General features: G+C 56.5%; 1 protein-coding gene across 6 annotated transcripts in view; it reads left to right on the top strand.

Moving 5' to 3' along the window:
• The first annotated feature begins 3,437 nt into the window (after window positions 1-3,437).
• Window positions 3,438-15,650, top strand: part of SAMD11 (sterile alpha motif domain containing 11) — a 66,690-nt gene continuing 54,477 nt past the window's right edge. The window contains exons 1-3 of one of the 6 annotated variants that reach the window (XM_074558394.1): window positions 3,438-3,618; window positions 4,157-4,947; window positions 6,515-6,606. In XM_074558394.1, the coding sequence (XP_074414495.1) occupies window positions 3,605-3,618; window positions 4,157-4,947; window positions 6,515-6,606 (897 nt within the window). In that variant the 5' untranslated portion in view covers window positions 3,438-3,604. Of the gene's footprint in view, window positions 3,625-4,153; window positions 4,948-5,554; window positions 5,911-6,514; window positions 6,607-15,650 lie in introns of those variants that run through there. The other 5 variants (XM_074558393.1, XM_074558392.1, XM_074558391.1 and 2 more) reach the window with 5 other exon arrangements.

Genomic DNA, 15,650 nt, shown 5'->3' with positions numbered 1-15,650 from the left:
TCACCACGAGAAGATCCAAATATGCAAATGCCTATTTACATGGTTTTTGAAATTCCCTTTGTTTTGTTTTGGTTATCCCTTTCTTATCTCCTATCTAAGTTTCTGTTTGATTAAAGCCCTCTGTTGCAGCGCAGCCATGGTTTACATCCAGCAGACTGTTTTTATTGGATTGTAGGATTTAAAAGAAAATGGAACCAAACAAGAGGAGCCCTGGTGTGGTCCTGCCCCGGGAGTGAGTGAGGGCTGAGTACAGAGCTCTGGCATTGTGTTTGTGGGGATGGTTTTGGTGGGGTTTGTTCCAATATAACAAATGTGCAGAAGGGACCACGGTGCCCCATTTCCACCCCAACAAAAGGCAGCGTTCTGCAGCAGCAGGATTAAATGGAACAGCCCAGAATTCTTGGAAAAGCATTTTTATAGGCAAAGCCCTTCCTGGTGCCCGCCCTGCCCTGAAGAGCCCCCTGTGCCCTCCCCAGCTGGGCTGTCACAACATCTCTGCTAATGAAGCAGTCTGGCCTGGGGCTGCTCCTGCTGCTCTCCCCATCCCTGGCAGCAGCTGGGAGGGGAGGACAAACCCCGGGAACCCCGGCTGTGGCACAGCCCTGGTGTCCCCAAAGCTGGGGACAGCCCGAGGATGGCTCTGGCTGCCTCAGGAGCTGCTGGGGCGGCTCCCTGCTCTCCTCCCTGTGCTTTGCTGGGGAGAGGGTCTGCTTGTGGATGGGGTCTGCTTGTGGATGGGGTCTGCTTGTGGATGGGTTTATGGATGGGATCTGTTTGTGGAATGGTTTATGGATGGATCCAGGAGCTCTGGATGGAGTATGTGCTGGGTTCCTGCAGGGATCCAGGAGTTTTGGATGGATCCTGCAGGGATCCAAGAGCTCTGGATGGAATCTGTGCTAGATCCTGCACAAACAGGAGCTCTGGATGGATCCAGGAGCTCTGGATGGAATATGTGCTGGATTCTGGATGGAATCTGTGCTGGATCCAGGAGCTCTGGAAGGAATCCGTGCTGGATTCTGGATGGAATCTGTGCCGGATCCTGCACAGATCCAGGAGCTCTGGATCCCTCTCTGGGCTCAGGTTGCTCACCTCACAGGTAGCTGGGTTTCTCTCTCCTCCCAGCCTCAACCTGTCTTTCCTGTATCTGCCATGAGGGCCTGCCCCTGCAATCAGGTTTTAAAACAGCTCAAAGGACCTTTGATGTGAGTTAGAAACTCGGGGATTTGCTGAAGCACATGTAAATAAGTCACATCTAGGAAGTTTTCCCTTCTTTTATTGGTTGAATAGTGGAGGAATGTCCAGGATAAGGAATTTCTCCCTGAAACTGGTGATAGGATGTGGAGGAAAATCTTTCTTTCTTAAGTGTAAGAGCTGTGCTTGGAGCATTATCTCCACTTAGGAAGCACTTTCCGGCACAGGTAACTCCTGGCAGTTGTTGACACATTTGACCTGAGAGAGAGGTTTTGTTTCAATCCCAGGTGATGTATCCCAGAGGTGGGGAAGGAATGCTGAGAAATGATCACTATTTACTCTGTTTGCAGTGCTCTGTGAGCAAATTAAGACTCATGCTTTCACTTTGCCTGCTGCCCTGGAAACACACAACAACAAAAAGCTCAGAGAGAGATCCCTGCCCCAGACTGGGAACCTGTTCCAGTTTGGGGAGTGTGCAGAGCAGACCTGGCTCCCCTCTCTCCACATGTGCATGGATTTGCGTGCTGCTCTCTGATCTGCTCTCCAGGGGTGAATCTGTTTACACTAATCCCAAAAGCTCTGCTATTAGAGACTGGAGCTGAGCAACGCCAGGCTCTGCTGGGAGCTCAGAGCTCTGTTCTCTGCAGGCAGGAGCCCTCAGCGACCCCAGTGCTTGGCACAGGGATGGCATCGGTCCCAGCCTGTGCCTCTTGCACCCCCAAACTTCCCTGAGATCTGCCAGAGAGGCTCCTGCAGGATGGGGCCGCTCCTGTCCTGCTCTCTTGGAGCAAACACGGGGCCTTCCCTTGGAGAGGCTGTGGCCAAGCTGTCCCTGCCCTGGAGGTGGAAGGGTAACAGCCCTGATGGCTGTAAAGGAAAGAAGCTTCGAGAAAAAATCCTCACTCCCTTAAAAAGTGCAAGGAGTTCAGGCCCAGGAAGCTCTGAAGAAGTGGAGTCAAGGGAAGGCTGAGGAAGAACCCAAGGCTCTCAAGAGCCCAGGCAGTTGGATGTGATAGAATGAAGGGTTTTGGAAGCTGAGTGAGCCCCTCTCACCACACAGCCCCTCTGCCCTCCATCCAGGATGCTCTGGCTGCCACAGAAATGTCTGTGTCTCCCACAGCCTCTCCCAAGCATTCTCCTTGGATCATTAGGTGATAATAGAAAGTGATTTTCCCCCTGTCATCTCAAGCAATCAGGAGCATTAAGAATAAGAGCCTAAGCCTGAAAGCCTCAATGAGAGGGTTTGATGGGTCTGTGGATGTGCCTCCTTCATTAGAGCCAAAGATGGATCCCAGAGCTGGAGCTCCTTGAGGATAAAATGGCACAAAACAAGGATGGTGTCAGGTAGCTGAGCAATGGCCCTGCCAGCTCTGCCAGGGGCTGCTGGCACACAGCAAAGCCACTCCTCACCGGCTGCAGGGCAAGGTCAGGCTGTCCCCAGCCCACCCTGCAGGAAGGTAAGCCAGGGGACACGGCCTGGGACAAACTGGGAGCTCTGTGTGGTTCTGGGAGCTCTGAGGCAGAGCTCACACACAGCTCCCACTGCTCTGCCACTGCCAGAGACTCGTGGGCACATTTCTTAGCCCATGGTTAGGGGGATAATTTATTGTTGTTCCTATCGTGGGTAGGATTCCTCCTGCCCTTTGGAACCCACTTTGGCATCCAGAGGCAGGGAACTCCATCTTGCTGAGGTGATACATCCCTGTGACAACCACACAGCTTCATTTTGGGCCACCTTGTCCTCTCGGGGCAGTTCCACATGGACACTGCGCTGTGTCTGCCACAGCTTGTGACAGAGAACAAACTCACCTCGTGTGTCCTTCTGTCCATCCATGGATCCATCCCTCCATCCATGGATTCATCCATCCATCCCTCCATCCATGGATCTATCCACATCCCTCCCTCCATCCCTCCATCCCTATCCATCCATCCATCCATCCATCCATCCATCTATCCACATGCATCCATCCATCCCTCCCTCCCTCCACCCATCCATCCCTCCCTCCATCCATCTCTCCCTGTCCCTTCATCCCGGATCCAGCTTCCATCGGCCGGGCACTGCCAGCCCCGTGCCCGGGGGTGCCCGGGGGTGGCACAGCGAGTCCCGGCCGTGTCCCCGCGGGGCTGTGTCTCCGCCGGTGGCCCCGGGCAGGCTGAGCCGGTGCTGGCCCCGCCGTCCGTCGCTCACCCCCTCGCCGCCGCCGGCGCGGCGCTTCCCAGCGCCTCCGCTGTTTAAATGGGCCAAGTTAGAGAAGCGGCGGCGGCGGCGGCGGAGGGAAATCTTGTTTGGTCGGAGTCTCCGAACTGTGCGGTGACTTCTGAGCCCCGATCAATGCGTGTCTGTCCCGGCTCGGGGGCCCGGCCCGGCCCGGGGGCTGCGGGGAGCGCAGCGCTGGCGGGGACGGCTCTGTAGATGTCCGTGCGGCTGTGCGTGTGCGGAGCGCTTGTATTTATAGCTCTCTATATATTTATATATGTGTACACAGAGGGGCGAGGAGCGCAGCCCCGCGTTGGTGCACGCTTCCTGCGGGAGCGGGGATTCAAACGCGGCCGGCGGGGAGCGGAGCGGCTCCGCCGGGAGCGGGGCGAGGCCGCGGCGCAGGTGAAGGGAGGCGGCGGCCCCGGGGAAAGTTCGCCGCCGCCCGGGCGTCTGGAGCCCCGCGGGCAGAGCCGGCACCGGCCGCGGCTCCGTCCTCCCGCCGGGCGCCGGCGGGGCGGGGAGGGGTCGCGCGGCGGCGGCGGGGGCGCAGCGTTTAATTTTAATTATTGCATATAAATAAATAAACCAGGTGTCAGTTTAAAGGAAGCAGGGGGGCAGGGTGAAAGGGGGCTGGCTGGCTGGCTGGCTGGGCGGCGGGGAACCCTCCAGCCTGGCGAGAAGGTGGGTTGATCTAGGGGAATCAATAAGCTTTTTTTTTTTTTTTTTTTTTTTCTCCTTAAACCAAAATAATGTCTACGGCAGCAGAGACCTCTCCGAGATGTCAGGTATTAGTCCGGAGGGGCAGATCTGCGAGGCACACGGCAGCTCCCGGGTCTACGGTCCATTAGGCTCTCCGTGGGAGAGGGATCCCAGACAGCTCTGCTGGGGAGCCAGCCCAGGAGATTTGTTAGCGGGCTGCTCCGGGGGATACCAGCCACCTCCGGCACCCGAGCGCCAAAGGTGCCTGTGCTGCTGCTGCTGCTGCTGCTGGCGCATTTCAGCCAAACTCCAGCCGGAGCCAGGGCAAGTTGAGCCGGAGGCATTGGAGCCGCTGTGCTTCGGAGACGCCGGGGCGCACGGGGAGCGCGGCGGCACCATGCCGGCCATCAAGAAGGAGCGACTTGACAGGGAGGAGATGGCCCTGGCGGCTTTCAACCAGCCCATGGAAACCTTACCCGAGTACCTGGCGCCCCTGGCCGCCGCTGCCATGCCGGTGGTCACCCCGCACCCGCCGGCGTACGAGCACATCTTCGCCCACCGCGCGTACCTGGGCTTCCAGGAGCCCCACCCGCACCACCCCCAGCACCTCCCCGAGGACCTGATGCTGGAGAGGTTCTCCTCCATCCCGGATTTCCAGCCCTTCTTTGACAACGGGGAGCCTTGCATCGAGGTGGAGTGCGGGGAGAACAAGGCGCTGCTCTACATCAATAAGTTGTGCCAAGGCAGCAAAGGACCCTCCATCCGGTACCGGGGAGAGTGGCTCACCCCCAACGAGTTCCAGTTCGTCAGCGGCAGGGAGACGGCCAAGGACTGGAAGCGCAGCATCAGGCACAAAGGTAAAGGCAGCGCCGGGGTCCCCGCGCCGCCCCGCTCCTCCTCGCATCCTCCCTCTCGCCCCGTGCTCGGGGAGAGCCGAGCCCCCTCCCCGCTCCCCCGGCCCCTCTCTGCCGGCTCCCCGCGCCCCGGTACCGCCGAACTTTTCCGAGCCATTTGGGAACGCTTCCCTTTGGGGTGGGGTTGGCTTTTGGGGAAGGCGGGGGGGAATTGGGGGGCTCCTCTCCGCCGGAGAGAAGTTTGATGTGGCGCGGGCGGAGAGAGATTTGAACAGCGGGCGGGTGGCGGGGTGCGCGCCCCGGGGCTCGGGGTGCTCGGTGCTTGGGGTGGTCTGTGTCCGGGGTTCGGGGGCTCGGTGCGGTCGGTGCCAGGGACTTGGGGTGCTCGGGGATCGGGGTGCTCGGTGCCCGGGGTTCGGGGTGCCATGGGATCGGGGTGCTCGGTGCCCCGGGGTTGTCGCTCTGTCGGTAGCCCCCCGTCCGCCCTCCCTCCCTGCGCGCCGCCGGCGGTGTCGGTGTCGGTGGCGGCGGCGGCGCCGCGGGGAGCGGCAGCGCGGCCCGGGCCGGCACCGGCGGGGCGGCGGGCGGGGCTCGGGGGTGTTCCCCTCGCAGCTGGGTGGTGCGGGCCCTCCGCGGCGCCGGCGGCTGCTGACGGGCGCCTGCCCTGCCTCCCTCCCCTCCCCGCCCGAGCCGGCGCCGCAGTCGCGGCTCCGCTGCTGCTGCTGCGGGCGGCAGGTGGAGAGCGGGCCCGGGGGGAGCGGCGGGGGCGGGCGGGCACGGCCCGGGCGGCTCCTAATGAGCGCGGAGCTGGAGGCGGCGGCCCGGGGGGCTGAGGAGCGATTAGGAGGTGACTGACACCTCGGCGCGGTATTGATCGCCGGAGAGCGGGGGCAGCGCTAATTGCCGCCGCCCGGCGCTTTGATGGCTGCGCTCCCGCTGCCTTCGGGAAGCCTCAGTCGCTCTGGGGTGAGTCAGGAGGAGCGGCGGGAGGTGCCCGGGGCCGTGCCCGCTGCGGGAGCGCCTCCGCTTCCCCGGGGCTGCGGCAGCGCCGGCACCGAGCCCGGCGGGGCTGCGGGGGCTGTGCGGGGCTCCCTTCCCGGGACCCTCGGGGGCTGTGCGGGGCTCCCTTCCCGGGACCTGCGGGGATTGTACCGGGCTGTGCCGGGCTCCCTTCCCGGTTCCTGCCGGGCTGTGCCGGGCTCCCCTTCCCGGTTCTTGCTGGGGCCGTGCCGCGCTGTGCTGGGCTCCCTTTCCCCGGGACCTGCGGGGATTGTACCGGGCTGTGCCGGGCTCCCTTCCCGGGACCCTCGGGGGCTGTGCCGGGCTCCTCTCCCCGGTTCTTGCTGGGGCCGTGCCGCGCTGTGCTGGGCTCCCTTTCCCCGGGACCCTCGGGGCACAAACTCGGTTGCGTTGCAGTCGGGGATGGTGCTGCTGGGCAGGCAAGGGGAGGGCTGTGTTTTTATGGAAGCAGACGCGTGCCTCCCCCGTCCCTCCTTCCCTAAATGCTTTCCTTTTGTAAACGTGCTGATTTCTTTTTCTTCTTGTTCTTTTTCTCCTCTTCTGCATATAGGGAAAAGTTTGAAGACTCTTATGTCCAAAGGAATCTTACAGGTACATCCTCCAATCTGTGATTGCCCTGGGTGTCGAATTTCGTCTCCAGTGGTAAGATTATTGTTAAACTATGTGCTTTGGTTAAGACATCTTCCCTCTCCTCTGCCTCCTTCCCTTAAAAAAAAAAAAAAAAAAAAAAAAAAAAGAAAAAAGAAAAAGAAAAATAAGAAAAATTCCCTTTGCTCTTCTGTACTGGTGGAACCGTGAGGGTCGTGGAGGCTGCCAGAGCCCTGCCTGCCCTGGGAGGGTTCCAGCAGTGTTAGAGAGGAGCTTGGAAGCAGAGCAGACGGCAAGAAGAGCAGTGTTGGAGCCGAAGGAAGCAGCACTCGGTGGCATTTTTTGAGCAGTGTTTGAGCTGAGGGAAGCAGCACTCGGTGGGGTTTTTTGGTTTTCAGGGGGAGCTCTGTGTGTGTATGCAGAGGCAAATCATTGAGGAGCCTCTTTGGTGTTCCCACCCCCTGGTTTCTGTGCATTGTGCACAGGTGTGAAAGTGGCTAAATAAAGCAAAAGGGAAATGTAATTGTTGCCCACGTGTTAGAGTGAGAGCAGGCGTTGTACAAACCCTGGTGAGGTGAGCTGCATGAGGAACAGCTCAAATGCTGACAGCTTGAGCATCGTTCATGGCATAGCTCAGTTATGGCTTTTGCAGACCTTTCCTTCCCATATTTGGGGTTCCTTGTGTATTCTTGCTTTTATCCCAAGAATTTCAAATTCTCTCATCAGCATTTTCATGGGAAAGATGTTGATGGTATAAATAAAAGGTGACTGGAATTGTAGTAAAATAAGGCCTTAAAACAGTTCATGGTGTGTAAAAATAACCATAAAGTACAGTAACTGGGATGTATTACTGTGATGCTGTGTGGGGATGTGAGCAGGGCCTGGCCAGGTGATGCTGTGGGATGTGAGCAGTGCCTGGCCAGGTGATGCTGTGGGATGTGAGGGGATGTGAGCAGGGCCTGGCCAGGTGATGCTGGGGATGTGAGCAGGGCCTGGCCAGGTGATGCTGCGGGATGTGAGCAGGGCCTGGCCAGGTGATGCTGTGTGGGGATGTGAGCAGGGCCTGGCCAGGTGATGCTGTGTGGGGATGTGAGCAGGGCTTGGCCAGGTGATGCTGTGTGGGGATGTGAGCAGGGCCTGGCCAGGTGATGCTGTGGGGATGTGAGCAGGGCCTGGCCAGGTGATGCTGTGTGGATGCTGAGCAGTGCCTGGCCAGGTGATGCTGTGGGATGTGAGCAGGGCCTGGCCAGGTGATGCTGTGGGGATGCTGAGCAGGGCCTGGCCAGGTGATGCTGTGGGATGTGAGCAGGGCCTGGCCAGGTGATGCTGTGGGATGTGAGCAGGGCCTGGCCAGGTGATGCTGTGGGATGTGAGGGGATGTGAGCAGGGCTTGGCCAGGTGATGCTGTGCTGGGGATGTGAACAGGGCCTGGCCAGGTGATGCTGCGGGATGTGAGCAGTGCCTGGCCAGGTGATGCTGGCTGCTGGTCATTTTCTGGGCTAGCAGTACCCAAAATTCACGATGCACTTTCCTAGCAGCAACATTTTCAGGGTTTTCAGGTGCATTTCCAGCAGAGACAGCTCTGCATGAAGCCAGTGCGTGGTACAGTATTTGAGAGCTGGGTTTGGAAAGTAGAGATAGAGGGGAAAAAAAAGGTTGGTGCAGCTTTGGGCAAGGAGAAATAAATCTTTCTGGACTTGCCTCCCACTGCTTCCCCAGCTGGGAAAGGGGTTTAGGATGTCAGAATTTGCACAGCAAGGCCAGAGCCCAGTGAGGAGTTCTGTCAGAGCTGTTTCTCAGTGCTCCCTGCACTTTCTGTGCTGTACTTAGCTTCTGTCCCTGACCAAAGGACAGTTCCACATTTTGAACCTGAATTCTTTGTGGTAGCTGCATCCACTGCACATCCAGAGCAGCCACACAAGGAGGAGGATTAGGAATTGGGCATGGTTTTTATTGCCTTTAGTGATTGCCCATTCGAGCAGCACTGAGATCCAGGGGCTGATTCTCCTCAGAAGTAGAAATGCTTTATATTTCATAGTGCAGTGACAGAGACTTGCAGAGCCCGGTCCTGGTGTGATCATGGGGGTGTGCAGATGGGGAGCTGGTCCTGTCTGCAGCTGCTTCCACGCTCTGCAGTCGGTCCTTGGGCAGCGGGGATGGGCCGGCAGAACCCGGGCAGTGCCTTGGCAGGGGCAAGGCAGGGTCGGCACCTCTGCCCGATCCATCTGCTCCCCGCGGGCAGCAAAGGCAGCGCTGTGCTCGGGGCTGAGCCCGGCTGTCCCTGCGGGAGCGGTGACAGTGTCCCCTGTGTGTCTCCTGTGTGTGCCCCCTGCCAGTCCCCTGTGTGTCCCGTGTCCCCCGTCAGCCCCGGGGCAGCGCCGGCGGCTCCGAGCCCCTGCCCGGCTCCGGCCGCGCTCGGTCTGTTGGGGAAATTACAGCGACCGCAGCCCCGGGCTGGCAGCGCCCCCGGCCGGGCTGCGAGCCCCGCTCCCCCCGGATCCTCCCGGTTCCCCCGCTCCCCCCGGGCCCCCCGGCCGCCGCTGGCGCCGCGTTCCCCGCCCGTGACCCGGCGGCCCCGGGGCCCGGCGCCCGCCCCCCGCCGCCCGCGCCGCTCGTGCTGCAGCTGCAGACGGGGCCGGCGCCGGGGCCGCTCCGCACCGACCGCCGGTTTCCTGCGCCGAGCCTGGGGGGAGCGGCCCCGCCGGCGCCTCCGCCCCCGGGCCGCCGGCAGCCAGCGTGCCTGCCGTCCGTCCATCCTTGCGTCCTTGTGGCCATCCATCCATAGATTCCATCCATCCATCCGTCCATCTCCATCCGTCCATCCTTGAATCCATCCATCCTTGATTCCATCCATCCATCCATCCTTGCATCCATCCACCCATCATCAGTCCTTTCATCCATCCATCCATGGATCCATCCTTCTTTGCATCCTTCCATCCTTCTCTCCATCTGTTTTTCTCTCCATCCATCCTTCTGTCCCTCCATTCATCCCTGCCTCCATCCCCCTGTCTGCCCACCTATCCTTCTGTCCCTCCATCCTTCTGTCTGCCCCTCCCTCCCTTCTCTTTGGGAAGGACAAACCTAACCGCTGGATTGTTTCCCTTACAGTGTGGCCCTTGCTGTGTGTTCCATTCTCTGGTGCAGCCTCTGAAGGGGAGTTAGGGCTGGGGGCTGGCTGCTCCTCATCCTCTTTTCCCTCTGTTTCCCTTGGATATTTGGTTTCTGGGACAGGCTGTCTGTTTGAAATGTGGCCCTTAGGGGGTTCAGGTAGAGAAAACCCATCTCCCCATGTTGTGGCATGGCCACATTCAAACAAACAAACAAAAGGAGCCATAAATGATGTTTGGGTTTGCCCTGTCCATCCCATGCAGAGGCACAGGGTGGCTGTGCAGGGCTGAGCACTGACAGTGGGAATTCATTTGCAGGGCTGTGTTTTGCTCTTGGTTTGATTTATGTGTGATTCCTTTATTTGCTGCTTTTTGCTTTCCTCATCGTGGTTGTTGTTTTCCTTTGCTGCCCTGAGGTTCAGGCCCCAGTCCAAGACTTTGTCAGGGATGGAGGGAGGAACTCTGTGCTGCTAACTTCAACAATGCCAGTGAGGAGCAAATCTGTTTGTTAGCCCTGAGGTTCCTGAGCCTGTTTTGGGTGGAAGGCAGCGCTGAGTGTCCCCAGAGTGGCTCTGTGTCACTCCTGGTGCTGGGCTCCTTTCTCTCCTTCCCTGGCTGCTCCAGTTTCCTTGGGGAGCAGAGCAAGGCCAGGAAGGGACATCCTGGGGTTCCTGGGCGTGGTGGGATCCAAATTCAGAGGTTTTCACCAAAAAGGGAATCTCCCACACCAGGCACGAGTCTTCCAGGAGAACTTTGCTGTGCCAAGGGGACTTTGCCTGCTGGAGAGTTTCCTTGGCAGGATTAATTCTGAAATTTCACTGTTAACTGAATAGATCAGATTTGGGTTCCTCTCTGAGCTGCTCTGGGCTTAGGATGGGATTGGAGAATTTGGGGTTTGTGTGCAGGAGCTGTTTCCATAACTCTGCCTTTGTGCCCTCGGGGCAGCCTCATGAATGTGGAGAAAGCCCCTCTGTAAAGCAGACTTAGAAACCTCCAAATCCCCCCAAGGACTTTGGCACAGTCTGTTGGTTTTTATTTGTGGTTTCATGCTGATTTGGCTTGTTGCTTTTAATCCAGCTCATTTCAGTTCAGGTTAGTGTTTGTTGGAGGTTTTGGAGATAGATGGGCTTTTTCTGTTTGTTTGCAGGGTTGTTTTGGTTCTGTTTTATTGTTTTAAAGGACTTGGCCCAGGTTCATTTTAACCTGTGTTGCACTGCAGACTTGCAGGGTGAATTCTTAACAGAAGTTGGTTCAATCTCTGTCAGATTTCAGCTCTATGGAGGAACTGGAGATGAGGTGAATCCTGCTCTGTAATGGGGTGAGCGACCCCCAAAGCCCCCCCAGTGCTGAGTTTGGGGTGCTGAGCTTGGTCCAGCTCCCAGGGCTCCTGCTCTGGGGGCAGTGGGAGCCCCTGTGCTGCTGCTGCCACAGAAAGGTCCCCAAAATCCACTGCTGTGGGGCCAGGGAGCATTCCAGAGGGGGATTTTGGGGGGCAAACAGCTGGAAATGGGGATCAGGGTGGCTGTGAAAGGCTTTTTGGGGTGGAAGTTATTGCTGATGGTCCCAGCCCTGCTTCTCTTCCTCTTCTCCATGGCAAACAGCTGGAAATGGGGATCAGGGTGGCTGGAGAGAAACTCTGAAAGGCTCTTTGGGGTGGAAGTTATTGCTGATGGTCCCAGCTCTGCATGGGATGGTCCCCATCCTCTTTTCCCATTGCAAACTGCTCGAAATGGAATCAGGGTGCCTGTGAAAGGCTTTTTGGGATGGGAGTTGCTGCTGATAGTCCCAGCTCTGCTCCCCATCCTCTTTTCCCATGGTAAACAGCTGGAAATGGGGATCAGGGTGGCTCTGAAAGGCTTTTCAGGATGGGAGTTGTTTCTGATGGTCCCAGCCCTGCTCCTGGGCAGCACAAGCAGCAGCTGCCCCCGTTGGGGGCAGGAGCAGGAGCAGTTATTGTTCTGCACAGAGGCACAACCAGCCCAGATCAATGGCACTGACAGTGCCAGCACAATGCTGAAGGATTTAATTTTGTGGATTATTAAATACCCTCTGGAAAGGAAAATATTAATTGGATTGCAGGCTTGGGAGGGAACAGCGGAGATGTAGGAGCAGCTGTGGTTTAAGGAAATAATTTTATCTCAGAGGGGGCTTTGAGGGGCTCCAGAGGGGTGAGGTTTGCCCTGGTGCAGGGGCTGGGGTGGGGGTAAAGATCCCTGCTCTGGAGAGGAGACAATGGGGATGGAAGCTTTGGTGGAATGGAGGGGCAGAGCAGGGGCCCTGTGTGAGGTCAGGGCTTGTGGAAGCCAGGCCAGGAGAGTGGGAAGGAGAATCCCAGCTGAGCTTGGTGTTGAGGGTTCCTATGGAGGGAGCACATCACCTTCTCCTTGGGATGCTCCCAGGGATCCCTCACCCCGCAGCGCTTCAGCGTGCCCTGCAGTGTGCTGGGCCCTGCTGCGGGAAAAGGCAATTGCTGAGCCCTCAGTGCCAGCGTGCCCTGCAGTGTGCTGGGCCTGCTGCAGGAAAAGGCAGATCCTGAGCCCTCAGTGCCAGCGTGCCCTGCAGTGTGCTGGGCCCTGGTGAAGGAAAAGGCAGATCCTGAGCCCTCAGTGCCAGCGTGCCCTGCAGTGTGCTGGGCCCTGCTGCAGGAAAAGGCAGATCCTGAGCCCTCAGTGCCAGCGTGCCCTGCAGTGTGCTGGGCCCTGCTGCAGGAAAAGGCAGATCCTGAGCCCTCAGTGCCAGCGTGCCCTGCAGTGTGCTGGGCCCTGGTGAAGGAAAAGGCAGATCCTGAGCCCTCAGTGCCAGCGTGCCCTGCAGTGTGCTGGGCCCTGCTGCGGGAAAAGGCAATTCCTGAGCCCTCAGTGCCAGCGTGCCCTGCAGTGTGCTGGGCCCTGGTGAAGGAAAAGGCAGATCCTGAGCCCTCAGTGCCAGCGTGCCCTGCAGTGTGCTGGGCCCTGCTGCAGGAAAAGGCAGATCCTGAGCCCTCAGTGCCAGCGTGCCCTGCAGTGTGCTGGGCCCTGGTGAAGGAAAAGGCAGATCCTGAGCCCTCAGTGCCAGCGTGCCCTGCAGTGTGCTGGGCCCTGCTGCGGGAAAAGGCAATTCCTGAGCCCTCAGTGCCAGCGTGCCCTGCAGTGTGCTGGGCCCTGGTGAAGGAAAAGGCAGATCCTGAGCCCTCAGTGCCAGCGTGCCCTGCAGTGTGCTGGGCCCTGCTGCAGGAAAAGGCAATTCCTGAGCCCTCAGTGCGGCCCAGGAGAGCGACAGCGCCGCTGGAGTTCCGCTCTGAGGGAAGCAAAGACAGACAAATAAACGTGGGGGAGCAGGGGAAGCAGCATCACCTCGTTAGTGCCGTGTCAAGGGCAGCGAGAGGTGACACAGGAGAAGTAATTTTGCTGTCAGAATTATTTAGAGATGTCATTAAAGTGCTTAGGGCTGTCTGTGGTGCTTCAGGGCACAGGCACCTGGTGTTAATTTGCTCTGCTGTGTGTCCAGGCTCGCTGGCCTGGCTCAAAGGGAGCCGGGAGGCAAAGGGTGCCCTCAGAAACTTCATTAATTTGGAATTGCCCATTGGGTCAGGGCTGCAGAGGGCTCGTTGTGGCCCAGCTGTGGCACAGGGAGAGCAGGAGGAGTTCCCTGCCATGGGGCACCTGCCACTGTGGGACAGGGGTTTAGGGATTTAGAGCTGGAATTGCCCATTTGCCATTGCCATGGGCTGGCATTTAGGGTTCCTTCCACGCCTGGGGGTTCGTGATTCGCCCTGGGTTTGGAAAAGAAATCCTCCCTGTTCTTATTTAATTATTCCTTGACCCAAAATATTATTTTCTGTATTTTCTGTATTATTTTAGAAAAGTTGTGTTTGCTTGGAGCGGGTGCCCAGTTCAGTGCAGGGATTGGTTTCAGCAGCAGCTCTGAGATTTTAAAGGACTTTTCTAAAGTCAGAAAATGCAGAAAATACAGAAAATAATACAGAAAATACAGAACCTGGAAGATTCCTGGTGACAGAAAAGTTGTGTTTGCTTGGAGCTGGTGCCCAGTTTAGCACTGGGATTGGTTTTAAAAGCAGCTCTGGGATTTTAAAGGACTCTAGGACCTCTAAAGGACTTTTCTGTCACCAGGAATCTTCCAGGTTCTGTATTATTTTCTGTATTATTTTCTGTATTATTTTCTGTATTATTTTCTGTATTATTTTCTGTATTATTTTCTGTATTATTTTCTGTATTATTTTAGAAAAGTTGTGTTTGCTTGGAGCGGGTGCCCAGTTCAGTGCAGGGATTGGTTTCAGCAGCAGCTCTGGGATTTTAAAGGACTCCAGGACCTCTAAAGGACTTTTCTAAAGGACCTTTAAAGGACTTTAAAGGAGCTGTAAGCCAGCACAGCTCCTGGGTAGGGCTCTTGGCTGTTCCCTGCCTGGGTCTGGGGCTGGTTTGGATCCCACCCCAGCAGCTCCTGCCCATCCCATCCCATCCCAGAGCCCCCTGGGACCCCAGCCCTCCTTTATCCCCTTTATCCCAGCTGGTGGGAGGGTGCCAGGGCTGGGATGGAGCTGCTGCTGCTGCTTCTGCTGGGTTGCCAGGACAACCAGGGATGGCCCCTGCAGACAGGAAAGGGCAAACATTCCTCTCTGCAGCATCGGTGATTGAATGAGATTAGATGGAATTAGATAATCCTGGAATTCTCGCTGATTTGACGCCAGGCCTTTATTAAATAAGTAAAAGTACCAGCCCTTATAATAAAAATGAATTCTCTCAGATCAATAACTTTCCCTGCTGCTCGTCACAGCTGTGGTTCTTGAGATCTCTTTTTCTGTGGCACGGAGTGAGCCACACAAACCTGCTTTTTTTAATTTATTTTTTTTTCCTCTCCCAGAGGGGACAAATAATATCAATTCCTCTTTTATTTTCCCCTTGTGATTCACCCACTTAACCCTAAGGTGCCCTTGCAGAGGAAGGCACTGCAGGGTTCTCCAGGGATGATTCAGTGCACTGGAATTTACAGCTCTGGGGTTGCTTAAACACTGCCCACCATCACTCTTAGCTATTACAATGTTTTAGAGTTAAAGAAAAAAAATGAAAATACATAAATACAAAATTCATGGGAAAATTCATGGGAAAATTCATAGAAGAAATAATGGAAAATTCATGGAAGAAATAATGGAAAAATTCATGGAAAATTCATGGAAGAAATAATGGAAAAATTCATGGAAAATTCATGGAAAATTCATGGAAGAAATAATGGAAAAATTCATGGAAAATTCATGGAAAATTCATGGAAGAAATAATGGAAAAATTCCTGGCAACATTCATGGCAAAATACACGAAAATACAAAAAATACATGAAAACACAAGAAATCACAGCTCCTCTGCAGAATGCCTTTAATTCAGAATTAAAATCCAATTCATTCTCTAATTCCTGCATTAGCAGTGTGATTTCTTACAGCATCTTTGGCTTGAAATTCATGAGCTGCTGGTGCAGGTCAGGATCTAGGCTGGTTTCTATCAGCACTGTGGATCTGGGTTTGGGTTTTTTTGAAGTCTCACCTTGCTGTGATGGATTTCTGAGGCAGAAGTTCAGTTCAGAGTAATTCCAGAGGCTGGGGAGCATTTCTGTCCCCTGGCGTGTGCAGAGGGCAGAAATTATCCTTGCTTTGGGAGGATTTAGCTCTGCCTTTGATGTGTGTGCTGTTGTCTTTAAACCACTGCAGGACCTGCACAAGGTGTGTTTAAAGGATGTTTGAAATGATGGGCTCCGAGTTGCTGAGCTTTTCCTTGGGCTGCACAACTTCCATCCTGGGAGTGATTCTGGTGTGCTGGGACCCCCCAGCCCTGCACTGCTGCTCGTGGCAGGCATGGGAACAGGAGGGAAAACTCATTTATTCCTCCATATCATGAGGAAATTCTGACATGGAGCAAAGAGAGAGAGGGAGGGGCAGAGGAGGCTGAGAAATGGGTGTGCAGAGCAAACTGATCCACACAGGGGATAACCCCACCCTCAACAGCA

The sequence above is a fragment of the Zonotrichia albicollis genome, chromosome 25 (assembly GCF_047830755.1).
Source record: "Zonotrichia albicollis isolate bZonAlb1 chromosome 25, bZonAlb1.hap1, whole genome shotgun sequence".
NCBI classification, from domain to species: domain Eukaryota; kingdom Metazoa; phylum Chordata; class Aves; order Passeriformes; family Passerellidae; genus Zonotrichia; species Zonotrichia albicollis.
The sequence above is the reverse complement of the archived record's forward strand: the minus strand, read 5'-3'. Positions and strand labels throughout refer to the sequence as shown.